General features: G+C 34.0%; 1 protein-coding gene across 2 annotated transcripts in view; it reads right to left on the bottom strand.

Annotated features, from left to right (window-relative positions):
* Positions 1–9,799: 9,799 nt before the first annotated feature.
* Positions 9,800–17,921, bottom strand: part of LOC134843527 (meckelin-like) — an 81,943-nt gene continuing 73,821 nt past the window's right edge. For both annotated transcript variants that reach the window (XM_063859633.1, XM_063859632.1), the window contains 5 exons: positions 16,497–16,694; positions 15,552–15,824; positions 14,940–15,045; positions 11,750–11,892; positions 9,800–10,106 (listed from right to left, as the gene is read on the bottom strand). In XM_063859633.1, the coding sequence (XP_063715703.1) occupies positions 10,026–10,106; positions 11,750–11,892; positions 14,940–15,045; positions 15,552–15,824; positions 16,497–16,694 (801 nt within the window). In that variant the 3' untranslated portion in view covers positions 9,800–10,025. The remainder of the gene's footprint in view (positions 10,107–11,749; positions 11,893–14,939; positions 15,046–15,551; positions 15,825–16,496; positions 16,695–17,921) is intronic.

The raw sequence follows: 17,921 nt of genomic DNA on the forward strand, positions 1-17,921 counted from the left end.
TTTCCATAAACCAAAAATATTGATTCTTACATTTTAATTTCTCAAAATTTTTTAGTTGTGTTCGTAACCGAACACAAATGACATAAACCTTGATTACTCAAACGTAGTAACCAAAGGTTTGGCAGTCTTGCATTAAAAATGCATTGGAAACAGCCTGATATTTGTTATTTCTGTCTCACGCAAATAATATAACGAAAGTAATGAACTTTTAAATTTTGGCAATAATTTTCAAAGATGATTATTTCTAAAATTTGAATGTTTAAATTACCAGACATTTATCAAGGCATACAAAAACATGTCATACAAAAGAAAGAGGAGTTTTAAGCGTTTTTGAAAAAAGTTACGAAGAGAAAAGGAAAAAAATCCAATATTAGTATATCCAGGACTACGTTATACACACAAAAAATTAAATTTTGCATGCAAAATTTTTTTTTCAAAAAATGTTTGTTTGAACACGAAAATCAATTTGCAATTGAAAAAAAAAAAATTTTGGGGGCAATTTCAAAAGTACTTAGAAAAATTTTTGTCGTCGCCATCAAAAAAATGCTAGTCATACAATTTCCATATATGGAAATTGTATGACTAGTGTTTTCTTTTCAGAGAAAAAAATAAAAAAAGTCAAAGTTTTCAGTCGTAGCAGCCCAAAAAAACACTTAAATGTTTTGCAAGCAGTAGAATTGATTGTTCAAAGCTTTTTTTTTCACAAAAAAAAATTTAAAAAAAAATTTAATCATACAATTTCCATATATGGAAATTGTATGGGTAGCATTTTTTTTCATACCATTTTTTTTTCCTTTTTTTATGAAGAGATACCAATTTCGATACCAAAACAACTATAAAACACCTTTGAAATTCGATTAAATTCATTTTGCAAAAATGTATGAAATTTGTATGAACAGCATTTTTCCATAGAGTAAGTGTATGAAATTGTATGATTAGCATTTTCGGTCTATGGAGGTCAACCCGGGAAACTGGTAGTTTTCAGTTAGCATTTTCGAGATATAGATCTGAGAGCATGATTATCCTTCAAGTGATCTCCAATATTAAGTACATAGAGGCAAAGCGGAGCTTCGAATCACTGGTTACAGAACGCAAACATAGCATAAAAAGCAAGCCGAAAAAAACTGAGACGAGAGACAAAATCATCTTAAAGTTTCGTACATTTGTCTCAAGTGAAACTCAATATCATGAAAATCACTTGAATAACACGATTACCAAGGAGACAAACTTTATCGAGAAAAAATTTTGCAGAAAAAAATTTCGGTATATGCGCACTGAGCCAGGAAATCAAAGTTTACAAATTTCAAGCTATAATGATTCGAAAAATCCAAACTTTATGTTCTTACCGAAATACCAAAACGCATAGAGTCTAGTTTCGCAATTCAAACGACGTACTATTAGGCAAAAAACAACAATATATCAAATCGAAAACATTCAACCCAAAGAAACATTCAAAGTGAAAGAAAAACAAGACTGCCCGTATCAGGGCGAAGCCTTGAATGTTCCAACTACCTTTTAAAAATTATGGAGCAGTAGTAACATTATAAAATTAAATGTAATAAAACAAAATTGAAAAAATAAAATTCTAAAATTTGAAATTTTTTAATGATACATCCCCCCACACGCCATTTAAAGTACAAAAGAATAGATTTTGCTCATTGCAACAAATCAATTATGGCAAATAAGCTTCTTTCAACCAATTTGGAACGATTTTAATACGGATTAATTGTCCGCTTACGCGTTAATAGCGCGAGATAAATCGCGCGTTTATTGTCCCAAATTGGCCAAAATGGCAATCTTCAAACCCGGATAACTTTACCAAAAAAGATCACAGGTAAAATATCTTTTCAAATATAAGCTCAAGACAACAATACCTTTTGAGTGATATATAAAAATTCCGTCAAAAATGGCTAGTTAAAAAGTCGAAATTTGTGTGAAGAAAAAAAAACCCCACCCCGAGCACAAATATTCCGTTACTTTCGTATCGAAAGTCGGAACAACAAGACTGCTCGTATCAGGGCGAAGCCTTGAATGTTCCGACTGCCTTTTAAGGTTTATGGAGCAGTAATAACCTAAAAAAAAATAAATGTAATAAAATGAAATGCAATTTTTTTTTAATTTGAAAGTTTTTATGAAAGTCATCCCCCCACAAGCCATATAAAGTACAAAAGGACTATGGGGATTTTCGTTCCTTGTAACAAATCAGTTATGGCAAATAAGCTTCTTTTAACCAATTTGGAACAATTTCTAAGACGGATTAAATCTCCGCTTACCCGTTTATAGCGCGAAATTTATCGCGCGTTAATTGTCCCAAATTGGCCAAAACGGCGATCTTTAAACCCCCCTAACTTTACAAAAAATGATCACAGGGGAAAAATCTTTTCAAATTTAAGCTCAGTACAGCAATACCTTCTGAATGATATAAAAAATTCCGTCACAAATGGCTAGTTAAAAAGTCGAAATTTGTCTGAAGAAAAAAAACCCACCCCGAGCACAAATTTCTGTTAATTTCGTATCGGAAGTCGGAAGAACAAAGCGATTATATAAGATATCTGAGCTCTGTTACTTGCACAATTTCGAACAATTAAATGCTTTAAATAACTGATTCTTAAAGAAAACGGAACGAAACAGACAAAATCAGCACTGTGTAGTTAAAAACAGAAGTTTTAATTCACAGAGTGCGGAATAACAGATCCCAAGGGAACCCATAAGACAAAGTCTTTGAATTTGAAATCAATACAAGACTGCTCGTAACAGGGCGAAGCCCTGAATGTTCCGACTGCCTTTTCAGGTTTATGGAGCAGTAATAACATTAAAAAAATTCAATGAAATAAAAAAAATGAAATTTTTTTTTCTAAAATTTGAAATTTTTTTATGAAAATCATCACCCCACACGCCATATAAAGTACAAAAGGATAAATTTAGCTCCTTGTAACAAACCAAATATGGCAAATAAGCTTCTTTTAACCAATTTGGAACGATTTCTAAGACGGATTAACTCTCCGCTTACGCGTTAATAGCGCGAAATATCGCGCTTTAATTGTCCCAAATTGGCCAAAATTGCAATCTTTAAACCCCCGTAAGTTTACGAAAAATAATCACAGGTGAAATATCTTTTCAAATTTGAGCTCAGGACAACAATACCTTTCGAATGATATTAAACAAATTCCGTCAAAAACGGCTAGTGAAAAAGTCGAAATTTGTCTGAAGAAAAAAAAACCCACCCCGAGCACAAATATTCCGTTACTTTCGTATCAAAAGTCGGAACAATAAGGCAAGATACCAGGTGATTGACAGTTTCTGTTTAAAAGAATTTATAATAAAGAACAATACTTCAATTCGTTTTCACTTGCTCAAAGAAAAACTTGAAAAACTGAACTTGCTAAATGCGCTTATAGACAAACCTGAAAACAAATTTTGAGAAACTTGAGGATGTTTTAGGAAAACATCTTAGCAGTTATTCGAAATTTTTTATGTGCTTTTCCCTTGATTGAATATGCTTACAACAAAGTTTATAAAAATATATCGCGAATTCAGACGCTTTGAAACTAAGCTCCTGGCTTATTTCTGTCACCATTTGTTTCTGTGTCATTTTAAATTGTAACTTGCGTGTATTTTTGCCAATTAATTTGACTTGAAACTAAAATGAAGTCTCAGCAAATCGCTAAAATGATTCTGTAAACGAAACTTTACCTATCATGTTTAACAAGTTTTGCGCGTTTAGCATATTTGACACGCACAAAATTCTTTTTTCAATCACTGCTTAATGTATAAGTCAAATTACCCCGTTTTAGAAAAGACAACCATTTTATTTGAGATAAACTACCCGCATCCAGTTGCAAGCGTTAATAATCGTTTATATTACGATTTTAGTACCAGTCTTACTAAAATTGAGAAACAATCGATTTTAATCAATTAAAAATCGATAATATTCTCTCTTTTTAAAATCAATTTTTAATTAATTATAATCTATTATAATCGATTATAATCGATTATTTATTCGTCGATTTTTTGATACAATTATAATCGATTATAATTGATTATAATCCATTATTTTATTCAAACTTCTAGTTCTTTAGTTTTGCACAAAAGTCCATTATAGTCGATTATTAGTTGATTATAATCCCTTTTGTTTGTCCATTTTGTCTTCGAAGTTGCATCTAAATTGCTTATATGTTACGCTTTTTGTAGACGTTGGTTCCTATGAAAAATGTGAAAAATATTTTTAATGTTTTCCAACTAATTCAAATTTATAAGTTTTTTCATTGCTTCCCCATTAGAGTTGTTTTGTGATGCATGTTTTAAGCTTTTTTAAACACCAAAACATTAGCAAATTGATTTAATTTCATGACTGATTCGGAAGATTTATTTTTCATTTACCGCAGGAACCTTTCCACTCATATGAAAGGATCTCTGTGAAACTTTTGTCTCGTGGTAAAACTTTGTGTTCAGATGAACCATAGTGTTCAAGAGATCTCTATTTTAGAGGTTTTCTTTTTGACACAAAAATAATAACCCATAAGATATAATGCGAATATAATTTTGAATTGACAAAATTTTGGCAAAATAAGAGATTATAATCGATTATAATCGATTATAATTGATTTTTAAGGGTTTTTTGTAAGAATTATAATCAATTATAATCGATTAAAAGCGATTATAATCTCTTTGAAATTATCACGATTATAATCAATTATAAATCCTTTAAACAACTAATTTTGGTAATTATAATCAATTTTAATTGTCAAAAAATCATCATAATAATCCGTTATAATCGATTACTTACGCCTAAACTTGGATGCGGGTAACTCTTCTGAACAGAGTATTTTGTTCGATGCGAATTTTTATCGTGGTACTTGCGTGGGGCGTGGCAAAAAAAACGTAAAATGAAAGTTATGTTCGATTTTTTTTTAATCATATAGTCTGGGCTTTCAACGAGTCGTTTTAAACACTTCAAGTCAGGTATGGGAACTTTATCTGAGTTTCATTTCATTATTGTTTCGACTTTTTAAAAATTCCGTCACTTTCTTAGAAAATCAGAGCAATAATGAAATTTTTAATATCTGTTTCGAATTTTTTAGATAAGGTAGTTTAGGGTGTTTTTTTGCTCATAAGTCGTTCCAAGTTGAAATGAGGCATGATGTTTGGTGTAATTGATACGTTACTAGACGCTAAGAACATCACTTTGAACTTAACATTGCGTGTGGGGGTAGTTTTTAAAAACAACTGAAAAAAAAATCATTATATATTTTTTAAAACTTTGAACTAGTGTTTTCAGAACCTATTTCAGAAATTGCAGCGCAGTTGGAAAATTCAGGGCTTAGCACTGATATGAGTTATTTTGTTTATGCTAGAAGCAAGTTTTCTGTTTAATTTCAGTTTGAATACAAAGAAGTGAAGCGGAGCTTCACACCACTTGCAAAGTAACCCTAAAAAGCATTGTAAGCTAACCGTCGTGAGATAAAAGTTAATAGATCGAAATAATTGTTTGCAAAAATGTAAACAAAGAAACTATGAAAACTTAAGCTTCAACTCGATTTTTTCTTAAAAAAATGATTTTTTTGATAAAGAACTAGCCAGAAAAAAACATGGTAAATGATGAATAAGCAAATATATGAAAATTTTACAAAGCGATAACTAAAGGAACAATTATTTCTTATTTGCTAAATTTTTTCCACAATTTGTTTCCCAATTTTATTGTTGTAATGACTTTTGTTGCTTAAGCTAATGTTTTTTTTGATGTTTTAGACAAACAAATCAGCATAAACGAAAACGTACAACCTAACCTGTCTTACTTTTAAATTGTCATATGAACGTTTTTTAGACCATTTTTTCCCAAAAGAGTTACGAAACTGAAAAATAACTATAAGAGGTGAGTCTGCATTTCGCAAACACAAGCCAAATATGACTAGAAGCAGCTTTTAAAAGGTAAAAAATTTATCAAGACATTAAACTGAAATAAAGAAGAGTTTTAAAAAAGTAAATGACCTCTACTTAAATCAAACCCCAGCACTCAGACTTCCAACAAGTAAAGTCGACTGCCCTACACAACTGTTACACTGACGCTTTTATAAACCACATACATGTCAAGAAAAATTTGGAGAATACATTCTTCGAAACATCCAAACACTATGCGGCTAAGTCACCAAATTAAGCGCTTTTTTACGAATTGGGATGAAGACAAATTGAACTTTGTGCACAGAGCCGAAGCTTTGCAAACATTTGAGAGAACACGACCAAAAAGCAGCTCTATCAAGTGAAATAAGAACAAGTAGAAATAAGCCTCGATATAGCAAAAAACTCGATTATGTGTAGGATTTGAATCTGCGACCTACTGCAATCAAAAAACTTTGAGTCTAACGCACTATCCACTCAGTCACGCAAGCTTAACAACCGACAAACACTAGGCACGAAAAAAGGAGCTACATATGCCAATACCTTGCCCATGCGATTCAGCAAAATGGCACCAAATACAAATAGACTCAATTTTTCATGTAATAATTTGAAACATATAAAACTGAAGGCATCCACACAAACTTTGCCTGTAACAAATTGCAAAGCTTAAAACCACATAATGTATAAGTTATGTATTTCAAAAAATTGCGAATTATATTGAGTTGAAAAATTTCTGAAATCCAGTTTTTTTAATTTGAATGTTGTTTGAAACAAATATTTTTTTTCGGCTCATTTGATGAATTAAAAATGCATCAACTGCGTTAATTTATTCCTATTCGAATGTCAAAGCACATGCTTTCAAAAAGCTTTGAAGTTGTCCCATTATTATTGGGGTGCCGCACCATAAAAAGGCTTCTCCAATATTTGCGACTTAGGTTGGAATAAAAACATGGCTCTTACTAACACACTCGCTACGCTATTTAAAAATGACACTACGCTCTCATGTGTAATGGTTTATGCATAAACGATGCTTCTGAAAATTCTCGCCAAATACATAGACCCAGTAAGCTCTGAATATTTTTTTAATTTTAATTTTGTCTAGTAAGAAAATTGTATTTTTTTATTCATTGATTGAAATTAAAAACATATCCAACACAAAAATTGATTGAAAAGTTTTGAACATTTTTATCTTTCAAACTTCGAAGAAAAACTTCTAGTTAAAACATCTTCAATTTCCAGAATAAATTAATGGTTGACCTTTATTATACAGTTAAGCCCAGTTTAAGGCATAGGGGTGAGAAAATTTTTTTTAGGAAAGATCAAAAAATAAGAAAGGGGCAAAATATAGCTCTTAAATAATAAAAAAGTGCGAAAAAAAAATTAAAAATAATAAATAGTGTGCTAGATGCCGGAGTCGAAAACTCAACCGCAGTATCCAAAATCGCACATCCTTGCATCTGCGCCTTGTCAGCTCAAGACTAAATGAACACTAATTATCAGTTTGTTGACGTTTATAAAATCTCTTTCAAAGGTAATTAGTTTTTTTTCAAAATGTTTTGAAAAGTCAAAAATGAGATTTTTACTGAGCCTAAGGCTGTTTCCCATCAGAAGTAGGAGAAAACACATTTGCAGTTGGAATTGAACATCTCTATTTGATTATACTACTCATTCAAATCTGAATTAAGTAAGGTAATCAAACAGAGATGTTCAGTCTCGCATGCAAAAGTGTTTCTCCGTTTTTTTTTTTTGATAAAAAACAGCCGTACGCTCATTCAAAGTCCCATTTTTTGACTCTTCGAAACATTTTGAGAAACTCCATAAGGCCCAAAATTGCCAGTCAGTTACTACTTGAGTCCCTAGTGGATTCCTTCCTCAAATTGAAAATATTTACTTATTCAAGGGATACAATTACCGCTTGCTTTGTTCTTTTCAACTTATAATTTTAGTGTAGTTTTGGTAATGTATTTTTCGAGAAAATACAAAAATTCCAAAAATGGCCAATATTTTAGAAGATGGATTTTTTCTAATTTCAATATTTCTTTGCAGCAAAAATAAGGGCGTATCAACTTTGCAGACAAAATTATTACGAAATACGGTCTTGATTTCAAAAATTACAAATATTTTATTCAAGTGCAAAACTACTTTTCTACTAAAACTTAGGGCGTAGCAACTTATCGAGAGAAACTCCAGCCATTTTTTTTTCGGTTTAACTTTTCATCTCAGATTTGGCAGGGTAGTTTTCGAAGAAAAATCAGAGTTTCCAAACGGTCAGAAACTCAAAAACTGTAAATTTTCCAAGGCGGTTATTTTTATCAGAAAAATTTGGCAACACCAGTTCTGCAAGGAAAACGCTCAAACTTGTTTTTAATAATTAAATACAAAGCTTCAAATTTGGCAGCGTTGAAATTTACGCGCAATTGAAATGAATGGGTTCGGCTTAATAAACGACTACGGGATTAGTCAAACTTTCCATTAGTACCATTTTGTTGAAAATCGGCCAAGTGGTTCGCGAGAAAAATTACAAAATGCTCGAAAATTTAGTAAAGTGTCTCATCAGAAAAAAAGCCTCCATAAATTTCCGTTACACCTATTTTTTTTATCGAAACGGATTAGCCATCAATAAAACAGATACAAAAAAATAATGCTGTACAGCAAAAGTAATCCAGGTAAAAGAAAGTGCTTAGTTGCACCAACAAACGAACATTTTGTTTGCGACTTAGGAAGGTAAAATAGCTACTGGAATATGACACTACGCTCTGCTTGTTGTTCCGACTTTCGATACGAAAGTAACGGAATAATTGTGCTCCGGGTGGGTTTTTTTTTCTTCAGACAAATTTCGACTTTTTAACTAGCCATGTTTGACGGAGTTTTTTAAAAATCATTCAAAAGGAATTGTTGTCCTGAGCTTACTTTTGAAAAGATATTTTACCTGTGATCCTTTTTGGTAAAGTTATGCGGGTTTAAAGATTGCCATTTTGGGACAATTAACGCGCGACATATTTCGCGCTATTCACGCGTAAGCGGACAGTTAAACCGTCTTAAAATCGTTCCAGATTGGTTGAAAGAAGCCTATTTGCCATAATTGATGTGTTACTGTAAAAATTTATCGCTGTGTACTTTATATGCCCTGTGGGGGATGATTTTCACAAAATAATTCAATTTTTGCAATTTTTTTTTATTTGATTTTTTTTTACATTTAATTTTTTCATGTTATTACTGTTTCATAGACCTTAAAAAGCAGTCGGAACATTCAGGGCTTCGCCCTGATACGAGCAGTCTTGTTCATTTTATCTTACTTTTAGCAGACGATTGTGACTTTAACTCAAAAGGTGCTTTCATAACTAATTGCAGGCATATGCATTAATAGGCAGGATGTTAGTTATTGGATCACTTTATGATTTGTTCCCTAAAGAAAAACAAACACAATCTTATAAAACCTATATAAAAGAAAACCAATTGAAATATAAGTGAGCAAACTCACAAACTTTTCCTGAAATAACAAAAAAATCAACACGGCCTATCTATGAGTATAAAAAAGATAAATACATTGATCCGAAACTAGTCAATCGGTACAGCTGCAAAAACTTCCAAATATTCAGCGAAAATTTCCAATGATGTTCGAAATACTTACATCAATTGCGCTTTTGTGATGGTTTGCTGAAACAAACCATCACAAACCAAACTATAACTCAGGACCAGGGGCGGATTTTCTCGAGGGTTTTCTGAAAAAGTATCAAAGGGGGGACCCTTTGGGTCGGCAGGGGGTCGAATCCCTGAGGGGAGGGGGGAGGGGGCGTCCGCCCCCCCCCCCCTAAATCCGCCCCTGAAATGATCTCTTAAGGTTATTTATGGACAAAATTTCGTAGCCGAATGCAGCGCATTTACTCACGCAAGTTCGAAAAAATTCAATTAAAAGAATTCAATTCGACGAAATGATATTGAATTTATATACAATTTTCACGACTTGGTACAGATATTCACAGTAAAATTACAAAAAAAAACAACTCTGATATTTACAATCCAAATTTTTTGCGTTATTAAAAAGATATTTACAAAGAGCCATGACGAAGTTTATTTCCGATTTCATCTTCTTGGTTTTTGTACAAGAGCCATTATTCATCTACAAGCTTCTAAATCAGGAATCTCTCATCTACTAGTGTCTTCTTGGCCAGATTTCGCTGTCCCAAAATTTCTCTAATCGGCACCATGATCTGAACAAAGAATTCAACAATTGAGATCAAAAACAAATTAGCTTCTACCAATCGATTCATTAAACAATGGGACCAAGTGAACAATCTTTTCACTGAATCAAATTAGAGAATCAGATTTGAGCATAGTATATAGTACACGAAGGCATTACTGCTTGAATTTGTCATTTACTTTTAGGGAGATTGTTTAAATAGGCCAAAAAAATAAAATTGAACCATAATAGAACACGAAGGAAGCTTAGTAATAAGAACAGTCGCGTTTTGTGAGACTAGCACAGAAAATTCCGTTCAGTCATCTTGGCAAAAAGAAACGAAAAAAATTTTTATACAGGGGACGTGGTACAAAATTCCTGAGCTAATTATTCAGTATATTATCAAACAAATTGTCTCTACTGGGGTATTCGCTCTATATCGATCCGCATTTTTCTCGACATCGAAATAATAATTACACAGAGGTAAAGATGCACTTCGCATACACAAGTAAAAAATATGACCGATAACACAACTGGGAAAAAATGTTTGAGTAAAAGTTTGTACATAATTTCTTACGTTTGTACTAAAAACATAATTTCTTACGTCGGTACGCCAATTATGAGTCTACATAATTTCTAAGTGACGCCAGCCAATTATGACGCATTAGCAGTAATAGTCAATTTGAAAAAAAAACCAACTAACATGCCTCAATTTATAGAGCGGACGCATTTTAACTAGTAGTAGAAAAAGTTCATTAAAAATATCCGACGCTGCCCCGGCTCGAACACTCTTTTAATTTGTTACGGGTCTCCTTCCCTACCTCTATGCTACAGATCCAAGATACCTTGAAGCTAAAGTGCTAGTTGTAATATAATAGTCTGTGTTAATATCCTTAGCATTGGCTGCGCTTAATAGCTGGGTATTACACAAGCTAAGCTCGTGTGATAGTACGAACTCCCTTTTTTCCACTAAGTCGGAAATTTTAAAAGTGTTCTTTGACTGCAGAATGTGCATTAGATCAACACAAAGGCGAATTTGCACTTCGCATACACAAGCAAAAATGATTTTAAAATTTTACTCATTCAGTTTTCCCAGTTGCGTTATCGGTCAAACTTTTGTTTGTGTATGCGAAGTGCAAATTCGCCTGTGTTGATTTTATGCACATACTGCAATAAAGGAACACTTTCAAAATGAACACTAAAATTTGCTTATGTTAGAAAAAAAAAGAGTTCATACTATCACCCAAGCTTTGCTTGTGTAATTATAATTTTTTTCTCAGCTCGAAACACGAATGCAAATGATTTATTATTATCCAAAACTCCACCTTGAAGAAAGTTTCGTTATGGCACCTGATTTTGCGTCAAAAAGAAAACAGCCGAACACTAAATTCCTTGTCAAAATTAAGTCAAACAAATCTCTGCAGTTCGTCGTCTTTTTATAGAATATTTTGATAGTCTCTCAAATTTCCGGTACAAAACACACAATACTAATAACATGTTCCTAACCCAGAAACTTATTAGAACATTATAGTCCCACCAAAATTTATAATTAGAGGCAATTTATATTTTCTACAACTTTTGCTATAATTGGAAAGATCGATTGTTCCCAGTGCATCATTACTATGAATGATTCAAAGTTAACTTCGAAAAACAATTATTCATTTTTATTGGTACCTTCTGGACGATGTAGACTCCGATGGCTGAGAGGAGGTAGCTGCCGATCATGTAGTCCAGTGCTACGAACAGATACACGTCAAACACGAACAGGGAGAACTCGTTCCCATAGAAAAGAACCTTGTCGAACACGTGACCCGCGTCTACAAACACACAAAACAAACTTATCAAAAACTGCCACAATCCACAAATAAATTTTTGAAACATAGCGTAACATACCGTTCAGAATTCAGTAACAAACTGGGCACAGAGGCGAAGCTGCACTTCGCAAACACTTGCAAGAACACGACCAAAAAGCAGCTATATCAAGTGAAATAAGCCTCGAATTCGCCAAAACGGCTACATGTCGGATTCGAATCTGCGACCTGGCAAATTTGAGTCTCACGCACTAAACACTAAGCCACGGATGATTTAAGTCCCCAAAAACTAGCCACCAATAACGCAGCTACATATGCTGATAAATTGCAAAGTCGATGCAGCAAAAGTAGCACCAAACACAAAAGGACACAATTTTGCATTTAAAAAATTGTAAAGCATAAAGCCATTATGCATTAAAAAAATTGCGAGATACATTGAGTTGGAAAATTTCTGCTGAAATCGAGCTTTTTATCATTGTACTGCTGTTTGAAACAAATTAATTTTTTCGGTTCCTTCGATGAATCAAAAATGCATAAGCTGTGTTAACTTTTTTCCTAATCCAATGTCAAAGCACATATGATATTATACTGCTACTGCAGCCTACCGATTCAAAATGGCCACCAAAAGTAGCGATTTTATTTGCGACTTAGGTTGAAAAAGAAAGTTCGAATTAAAAAAACTTTGCTTCGCAAGTGTAAACACACAGAAGAGAAGTTGCACTTCGCATACACAAGCAAAAATATGACCAATAACGCTACTGGAAAAAACTGAATTAGTAAAAGTTTGGGTATACGTAATTTCTTACGTGACGCACGCCAATTATGCCGCATTAGCAGTACCAGTAAATGTTTATCAAAAGAAATTACCAACTAACATGCCTCAATTTACAGAGCGGATGCATTTTAACTAGTAAACGAAAAAGTTCATTTGAAACATTCTACCCTGCCCAGGTTCGAACCCTCGTACTTTGTTGAGGGTCTCTTTCCCTACCTCTTCGCTACATATACATGATACCTTGAAGCTAAAGTTCTATTTGTAAAATAATAGTCTGTGTTAATATCCTTAGCATTGGCTGTACTTAATAGCTGGTTATTGATAAAATGAACACTTTCAGAATGAACACTAATATTTGCGACTTAGGTTGGAAAAAAAGATAGTTCATACTGTCACACAAGCTTTGCTTGTGTGATGATGAAAAAATCAAATTCAAGAAAACCCTTACTCACAGAAAAGCAAAAACAGAACTTACAAACTTTTATTTATTACTATTCAATGAAGTTCCAACGGTGGCAACCTATGGAAAAAAATTCATGGAAAGATTGCAAATTTTTTAGTTGAAACTCCGTGACATCATGATTCTATTTTTCAAAAGCTAATGATTTATATTCTAGTTTTTACTGTATTTGACAATCATAAAGAAACAGCAAGACTTACACTTGTACATTCGCAAAGATACTTTCAAATTGCGAAAAGTTTCTCTTTTTTTGATAATGAACTCAAGTAAACAGAAAAAAAAACTGACTTAAATTTTTGAAAAAAATCTCACCTAGAAATTTTCAACACAAAGGCGATGCTGCGATTCGGAAACACATGCGAGAACACGACCAAAAATTAGCTCTTGCGAGAACACGACCATGCGAGAACACGACCAAAAAATTAACACGACCAAAAAACACGACTCACGCGAGAACACGACCAAAAATTATGCGAGAACTCGACCAGAAAACCAAAAATCATGCGAGAACACGACCAGAAAACACGACTCATGCGAGAACACGACTCATGCGAGAACACGACTCATGCGAGAACACGACCAAAAATTAACACGACCAAAAAAATTAGAACACGACCAAAAATTAGTGAAAAAAGAAACAGAATTAAGCCTCGGAGTAGCAAAAAAACTCGACTACGTGTCGGGTTCGAATCTGCGACCTAGCGCATCCAAACAAACTTTGCATCAAACAAATCGCAAAGCATAAAACCACATTATGTATAAATTAGGCATACCAAAAAAATTCCGCGCAAATTGAGTAAAAAAAATTGTGTAATCAAAATTTTTTATGATTGTTATGTTGTTTGAAAAAATATGGCTTTTTTGGGATCATTTTATGAATTAAAAATAAATCAATTGTGATAACTTATTACTATTCGAATGCCAAAGCACATGCTATCAAAAAGCTGTTAAGATTACCGAAAAGTGGCACCAATATTTGCGATTTAAGTTGGAAAGAAAGAAAGTTCGTACTAATAGACTTTGCTTAGCAAGTGTAACGAAAAAAATACATGTTCTTAAAGCTCTTTGAAGTTCTTGATCAGTTATGGTTGCCACTTTCTTGAAAAAATTAAACCAACTTGAGAAAACTGGATCAAAGTTAAAGTTCTTGTTTCGCTGGAAATCTGATAATTAAATTCCAATTTCAAGCCGCAAAAAAGCAAGACTGAAAAAAAAAACGAAAACAAACAAATTATGGCCAAATAACAGTCGGAAAGAAGTAATGAACGCAAGGAAACTGAAACAAAACAGACTTGTTTTTTTTTCAAGAGCCTTCAACTTTTGAATTTCTACCTCTTTGAATATGTAGAAAAATTTATGATGGACAATTTTTGATAAAATTAACCCAAATTGAAAAAAAAAACTGGATGAATACGTTAAGCTGAGAAATCTGATAATTAATTTACATTTTCGAAATCAGAAGTCGATCACGTTTTTCGTGACCTTTATACTTCTGCTGTTCGATAGTGGAGTTTACCTTCCTTTTAACAATGGAAATGCACTGAACTACGTTCATTGACTTTTAATTACTGCCATATAAAACATCATTATCACTGATAACTATCAAAATAGTAAGCAATCCCGTTACTTTTCTTTTCTTTTGTATTAAAATTATATTGGGCCAATAAAATGGAAATTGATAATAGAAAAAGAACAAGTTATTGAACTGGTTAGACAATCAAGCAAGGCATTGAAGTGATTGCCATATCCTAATACTCGTCAGTAATTTGCCGAATTGGACAGCAGAATGTCTGAACACAGTCTGTAAAATAGACTCACCACTATAGAATATTCCCCTGGTGGGGGAATTCTCCACAAACTCCATGTCCAGCAGCTTCTCCAGAAACGGCCTTTCCCTCACCTCGTAATCACAGTCAGGAATGTCCTAAACAGCAACCTTTTCAGGGGAAACAAACGGAGCTCGACTTTTCCTTGTAACATTTTGAATTCCCAAATCCCTGAGGGCAACTAAAATTGATAAAGTTCTCAAAGAGGCCAAAAAAGAAATAGAGCTCCCGCTGTTGATATTGTTGCAGCAAGCTCGATAACCATATAAGCTACTTTTTTACAACTTTACTTTTAGCATCACGACGTCTTTGAAGTCGTTGCCAATACCAGGGGCGGATTTAAGGGGGGGGGAGGGGCGCACCTCTCTCCCCCTCAGGGATTCGACCCCATGCCGGCCCAAAGGGTCCCCCCTTTGAACTATTTTTGAGATATCCATTTTTGGCTGACGGACCAAAAATGGCTGACGGACCTAAGGGGAAGCGCGCGCCGAAAAGACGCGATTCTGGTTTAAAAAAATCCAAAAGTGCCTAAAAACGCCTTTTTGGCCTATCTTTTTTTCAATCCAAAACCAATACATTGTTTTTCAATCCGAAACCAACCAACCCTGTTGATGAATGCAGCCAAGAAAGCATTGAGCTGGTTGTATCCCTCAATGCACTTTCTCAGTTGGGGGTTCAGCTGACTAAGCGAGTTCCTGTCCACCCCAGCTCCCGTTTGATCCCCACTGGTTGCAGTAGTGGCTGCCTTGGCCGCATTCGATGGCATGGGGGGTTTGTAAAGTTTCCTGTATGCAGTGCGCAGATTCAGAGGTACTATCATCTCGAATGTCTGGATAGAAGAGTCGGGAAGAAGACCTCGTGTGCCTCTCAGGTCATCCTAAAGGAGACAACAAAATAAATGTTTCCAGTTTCAGAGCAAATTCTATGACCAAGCACCTCACAAATCACGAAATATGAAGCAAATTACATAGGCATAGATAAGTTTAGCCGAGAAAGTATAAAAATGATTTTATTGACTGCTTCCTTGTCCAGCTTGCCCTGGTACTTTCCTACATTTCACTGATACATTGGTTGAAAGAATTGAGCATTGCCAACAGACAGTTGGAAAAGAGTAATGAATGTAATGAAACAGAAAAAACTGACTTTCGAATTATTTCGATTAAAAAAAAAATAGATGGCCTTATAACTCTTTAATTTCTAGAACAATTTATAATTGATAATTTTTTCAAAAAATTAACCCAATTTGAGAAAACTGGATCAATACGTAAAATTTTTCTTTTGCTGTGAAACCTGATAATTAAATTTTATTTTCGAAACTAAAAGTCGATCAAGTTTTTCTTGACCTTAACACGTTTGCTGCCGACCTTCAAAAGAAATCAAAAATCAAACCGCGAAAAATCAAAATTAAGTGTGAACAATATTTAGATTATTTCCTAGAAAAAAATTAACCAAAAAAATCACCAAGACCTATACAAGGGTCTTCACTACGTTCATTACTCTTAAAAATTAAAAGACAACTGGTCCTAATCTTTCGGGCGTTAAAAGTTACCTGTTCTTTCTGCATGAGGAGAGACAGCTGAGCTAGATTTGCGTCTGCAAATCCGTGGACAGATCTGCCGTGGATGTAGTATCCGTACTGTTTCTGACTCATGATGAAGCAGCTGATGTTGCTGATGGAGCAGAGATCAACGAATTGGTTGAAGGGGTCCTCGATGAAGCGAGAGTAGAACAGGATCTCCACTAGGTACTAACAACGAAAAAGAAAACATCCACGACCGTATTTGAAACATTCCAACCATTTTCCATTCGTAATCATTTTAAAATTTAATTAACGTTTAATTTTGGCAAACCAAGCAAACTTGAAAACTAGTGAAAATAGTTGCTGTATCAGTAAATGACTATTGGAGAAGATTTTATGAAAAAAAAACTAGAATTTCAGTGAAAGAATTATTCTCATTGACTTGTAGTATTTATAAAACAAACCCCTTTCGATAGACCATGTTATCCATACGGATATCATAGTAAAACATTCCCATACAAACAATGTACAATCAGGTGCTAAAACTACCAGTTGGTAATGTTTACATATTATAAACCTAAATGATTACATAATACATATAGAAGTCTGAGGATTAAATAAGTATCTATCTATACCTAACAACATATGTAATAGTTATTATGAAACGCTGTATCTCAAATGCTTCGAGGTCAGCGTCATCCAGACTTAAACATAGACCGATGAATTTAAGTTACCATCGTAGTCTTTTCTATTTCTCATTTCATAGTCAGCGATTAGCATAGACTTGACAACTTAATTATACCTCACCTAACGGCTGAGGGTATAACATGGCGCAGCCAGCAGTCACAAAAAATCTATTGGGGATTACACCATTTTGGCAAAAAGCGTCCGCGGAACCACCAATAGAGTGGGACAAATGGAACCAGCAACTGTTTCTTGGCATCATCGCCAAAGATGGAATGAATTTGAACAAGCTTCTACATAACCCCCCAGCTGTTCGAAAACCCCAGGAACCAGGATACGAGCTCCCCATAGACGGAGAAACAGACAAACAAATACGCGATCGAAACCTTCGAAACCAAGAGAAACGTGTAACATGGGAGAACCAATGCCAACACTTGGATAATCTTGGCCCCACAGTCGACGGCATACCATGGGAGGAAGCCGATATCAAATGCAGAAGTTACATATACTTGTGTTTGGGGACGGAGGGCCAAAGACGAGTAACACAATATTATCCAAATCTCAGAATTCAAGATACCTCAACCAGAGAGTTTTGGAAACTCCTTAAGCAACTATTTGTTAAAGAACGCAACGTAACCTTCGATCGTTACGAAGCGTTCACACGCAAACAGGGAAAAACGGAATCTCTGGAAGAATTCCACTGCGGACTTACGGAACTGGTGGTAAAAGGAAACTTTAAATGCACGGCATGCAACGATGTTAGTCTCGAAT

The sequence above is a fragment of the Symsagittifera roscoffensis genome, chromosome 4 (genome assembly GCF_963678635.1).
Source record: "Symsagittifera roscoffensis chromosome 4, txSymRosc1.1, whole genome shotgun sequence".
Lineage (NCBI taxonomy): Eukaryota > Metazoa > Xenacoelomorpha > Acoela > Convolutidae > Symsagittifera > Symsagittifera roscoffensis.